Source organism: Egretta garzetta, unplaced genomic scaffold (genome assembly GCF_000687185.1).
Source record: "Egretta garzetta isolate BGI_Z169 unplaced genomic scaffold, ASM68718v1 scaffold521, whole genome shotgun sequence".
Classification (NCBI taxonomy): domain Eukaryota; kingdom Metazoa; phylum Chordata; class Aves; order Pelecaniformes; family Ardeidae; genus Egretta; species Egretta garzetta.
In genome coordinates, this window is record NW_009258488.1 from 98,508 (window position 1) to 102,610 (window position 4,103).

At 58.3% G+C, this 4,103-nt stretch overlaps 2 protein-coding genes across 2 annotated transcripts in view; one reads left to right on the plus strand and one right to left on the minus strand.

The window, feature by feature from the left end:
- Positions 1-1,291, plus strand: NDUFA2 (NADH:ubiquinone oxidoreductase subunit A2; the record flags this gene model as incomplete). The annotated part of the gene is made up of 2 exons (XM_009645165.2): positions 1-205; positions 1,105-1,291. Coding segments are annotated over 2 exons (297 nt in total), but the record flags the coding sequence as incomplete, so codon positions are not given.
- An 83-nt stretch (positions 1,292-1,374) lies between these two features.
- Positions 1,375-4,103, minus strand: part of TMCO6 (transmembrane and coiled-coil domains 6) — a 6,862-nt gene continuing 4,133 nt past the window's right edge. Inside the window, exons 7-11 of the mRNA XM_035900813.1 lie at positions 3,477-3,588; positions 3,214-3,388; positions 2,974-3,068; positions 2,222-2,389; positions 1,375-1,808 (exon numbers count right to left, since the gene is read on the minus strand). Coding sequence (XP_035756706.1) covers positions 1,644-1,808; positions 2,222-2,389; positions 2,974-3,068; positions 3,214-3,388; positions 3,477-3,588 — 715 coding nt within the window. The 3' untranslated portion in view covers positions 1,375-1,643. The remainder of the gene's footprint in view (positions 1,809-2,221; positions 2,390-2,973; positions 3,069-3,213; positions 3,389-3,476; positions 3,589-4,103) is intronic.

Sequence of the window (4,103 nt, forward strand, 5' to 3'; positions counted from 1 at the left end):
CGGGCCGGGCCGGGAGCGAGGCACCGGCCTGCTCTCAGCCGCGCCCGGTCCCAGCGGACTCAGCCCCGGCGTCCCGCCGCTCCCCCTTCCCTCCGCAGGGACTTCATCGAGCAGCACTACGTGGCCCTGAAGAAGGCAAACCCCGACTTCCCCATCCTGATCCGCGAGTGCTCCGGCGTCCAGCCCAAGCTCTGGGCGCGGTACGGTAAGCAAGGGGTGCCGGCCGGGAAGCGGCACCTGAGGACACTCGGGAGGGGCTCAGCGGGTGCAGGAGGGGGCATTAACGGGGCCCGCGGGGCGAGGTGGGCATCGCTTCAGAGAAGCGCGTTACCGCTGTGTGCCCTGGCGGGGGGGAGAAGAGGGACCTGCGCCTCGGGAGGTGTGTTGCCAGCTCGTGGCTGTGATTTCCCACCCCCATAGGATTCTGATACAGTAAAATATTTCCAGTTTTTTCTTTGTTTTCACGGTGTTCTCGGTGAAACACCAAGGAGGGAGCAGAAAAGCTCCTCTGTGAAGACTTTTTTTTCTTCCTAAAGCCATCTGGGCTGGATGAAACTAATTTAGAAACTTTCTTTCAAAGAGATGCAATGACTCTTTAGGCATGAGGTTCCCAGTGCGAACACACAGGCCAGTGGAGCCCGCTGGTATAGTGCCTGTCTTTTGTCTGTATGTGACTTGCAGGGCAATATCCCCCCCGGGTGGGGGCTGCTGTAGCAACAGCAAGTTCTTCAGCACTATTTTACTGACGTGTTGGTGAGAATCTTGATGCGAGCAGGCTAAAAGCCACCAGGTTGCTTTGGGATGTGGTGGCAGCCTCTGCCCAGCTGCTGCGCAGCGAAAGCTAACAGAGAGAGGCAAGGAAACGTGTTAGGCTGCACTGGCTTCTCTCCCGGGGAAAGGCTGAGAAAAAAGAGAAGCTGGCAACAGTAATTTGGGCGCAGGGAGGCACCCTGGGGAGCGGTGGGTGCGAGAGGGTGGTGATGGGAGCCTGGGCTGTGATGCCAGTGGCACTTGGGAAACCTAAAGCAGGGCTCTGGGTTGCCCTTGCACCAGAAAAGGACCAAGGCACCTTGCTGCCTCCCTCACTGTCTGTCTTCCCTGCAGAGTTTGGCAAGGAGAAAAGCGTGCCGCTGAACAACCTTACCGTGGACGAGGTGGCCAAGGCCTTGGAGAACATTGTGAAAACCAAGGTGTGAAGACAGACAGCAAATACGCATGTGCTGAATACTTGACTGATGATCTTTAATGTGAAATGTGTATCAATCACATAAATGCAACGTGCTTACCCTGAGCTTCACGTGTTGGGTTTAAAGCCAAAAGGAGATGCTGGAGGGAACGGCCGATCCAGCAGGGTTTACACATCACTTCCTCGGCATCAAGAGCCTGTCTGCCTGGGCTGCAGCTCAGCTCTGTCGCTGCACTGAGCTTTGGGGAAGCACGGGGCATCCTGCTGGTAGCTACGAGGTGGCGACAAGATGGAAACAGCCCTATCTTGCCAAGGACCAGCGTCCCCGTGCAACCAGCATTGGTGCTTACAGCTGGCGGTTTCACCCCTAACCAGCCCTTGGGAATGCAGGGCACACGGTGAACAAACGGTTTAACTCCTCCTTGGAGTGCAGGGGATGGAAGGGAGGTGGCATGGCCTAGGAGAAGGCAGACAACGTGGTGTGGCAGGGACTGAAGGCGGAGGCTCCCAGGGGCTGCCCAACCATGTCCAGCAGTGCTCGTGCCCGCTCCTGGAGTTGTGGGGTGCTCTGGTGCTGCTCGAGGGCCCGGTGCCCGCCTTGCCTGACGAAGTCAGCAGCAGCCTGTGTGAGAGGAGAGGGGGGAGAACTGGCTGCTTGCCACCCGAGTAGCTGCTACAGCTCATCCTGTCTGTCCTGAGCCACCACCATACAGCCCAGGGAACGGGGCTGATGGAAGTCCCCAGAGCCCCACCAGACACTAAAGTCCCAAGCCAGGTAAATCCAGCTATGCTGATCACAACCAACCTGCCCAAAAAACCAGTCATTGTCAATGAAAAGGAGTTCCCCAGAGACACAAGAAGGGCTTCCACCCTCTGCATGACACAAGTGCCCCCCTTCAGACGTGTCTCTGGGTGCTGAGGAGGGGGGGCTGGCATGGCAATGACTGAAGGCAGTATTATTTAAATAATAATCCCCATCCCCGGCTTTATGATCTCATGCTTGATTTTTGGGGGCAGGCACCCCCCAACTCTTACCTCCGGCCAGTGCAGGAAGAGGAGGTGCAGCAGCTCGAGGCACTGCCCCACCACTTCGGGGTCTGGCAGCGTGAGGGTGGGCAGCAGCAGGGGCAGGGCAGGCTGCCGGTGCAGCTGCTGGCAGTAGGCTGGCCCCTTCTCCGCTATGTTGCACAGAACTGTCAGGACCTGGAGGGAGAAGTCGTGAGGACAAGTGAGCAATGGATGCTTCATTAGTGGGCAGATTCCTGACAGGCTTAGGACAGCTCCCAAGACCTCCCCATGTCCTCCCTGGAGGTCCTGCCAGCCCAAAGCCATGTGCCTACCAGCTGGCTGGATTTTGAATGCTCTTCAAAAGCCACCTCCATCCCCGCCCCAAGGCACTGTTCATCCCCCTGCCAAGCAGACACAGCCTTACCACCCACCCCGCAGCAGAGCATCCCCCCGGACCCCCTAAAGCTTTAGAGCCTTCCAAAAGAAGGTGGCAGTGGCATCCCCAGGCCCACTCCAGGTGCTGGCAGGCCTGGCCCCAAGTTAACATCTGCCTCGGGACCCTTCTTCTGCTGGGCCAAGGCTCTCTCAAGAGTAAATGCCGAGGTAGTGACTTCAGGGGAGGCGGATGGTGACTCCACCACAACACAAGACCTTCCCCCAAGCTCTTGCTACCACCCCAAGCCAACCTCCAACTTGAGCACTGTGCATGTGGGATTCATGTTCCTCAAAGTCCAGCGCTTCCCCCCTCACCAGACTGGGGGCATGAGGCGAGGTCTTACCAACACGCTGGCCATCTGGGAACAGGGCAGCAGCTGCAGCAGGGCCGGGAGCAAGTCCAGGGAGAGCAGAGCAGAGCAGAAGAAGGGCTGGTCCGCTAGGGTGGGCAGAGAAGGATCGTGTCAATAAAATGGAGGTTCCCGAGGGAGGTCTCTGTAGATGAGACTCCACGAGTCTGCCAGCAGTCAAGGCAGGTCCCGGCAGCAGCCCTGGCTCGGCTGACAGCCCTGCGGGACGCTCACCCGTGAGGTTGTTCAGCAGCCAGAGACACTCCTGTACGATGAACGGGTGCTGCTGGAAGAGGCACTGCAGGAGGAGGAAGAGGGCGATGAGCAGACGCTCATCCTGGATCTGGGCTTCGCAGCCCGTCTCCTCTGCCAGCAGGTTGCTGAGACACCGCAGCACGGGGCAGACGAGCTGTGACGGTGGGAAACACAAAGCCCGTTAGCCAGACTGCATCCCCACAGCCATGCCGAGAACAGCCAGCACCCTGCCCGCATCTTACCAGCTCCAGGCCCTCAGGAGCATCTTCAGGGATTTCAGAAGCCAGGTCGAGCAAGAGCGAGGTGAGGGCAGGCAAGGCGCCCAGTGACAGCAACGCCGCGTTGGCTGTATGGCTGCAAAGGGAAGGGACAGCGTGGTCGCTCTCGGCGCTCAGAGAGGGAAAACTGCTGCAGCCCCCAAACAAACAACAGAGTCTGGAAATTCAGAGCGCTCTCCTGAACCACCACAGGGCTTGTTTCATGTTTGAATAGCAGCTTGTTGATGAGAAAGTTTTAAAAGCCCATGGAAAACAGGTCCACTGGAATTATCTGCAGGTCTGGAAACAACAGCCCAGTTCCTTCTTTGAGCACCCACACGTTCCTTTCTGCTGGGGCTGCTGGAAGCGGTGGCATCGGAGCAGCCACGCCAAGGCGGGCAGAGATTGTTGGCAGCAGCCAGCCCAGCCAGGTGACATTGGGCCAACCCCAAAAATGCGAGGATTTGGGGAGCCTGCCTTGGGCTCCAGGCATTGGGAGGTGATTGCAGGGGGGGTTCAGAGGACCAGGAACAGCCTCCTCAGGTTTATTTCCCTCTAACGGAACTCAGTGATCCTGCAAAGAGCATGTGTGCGCTCAGATACAAGAGCAGG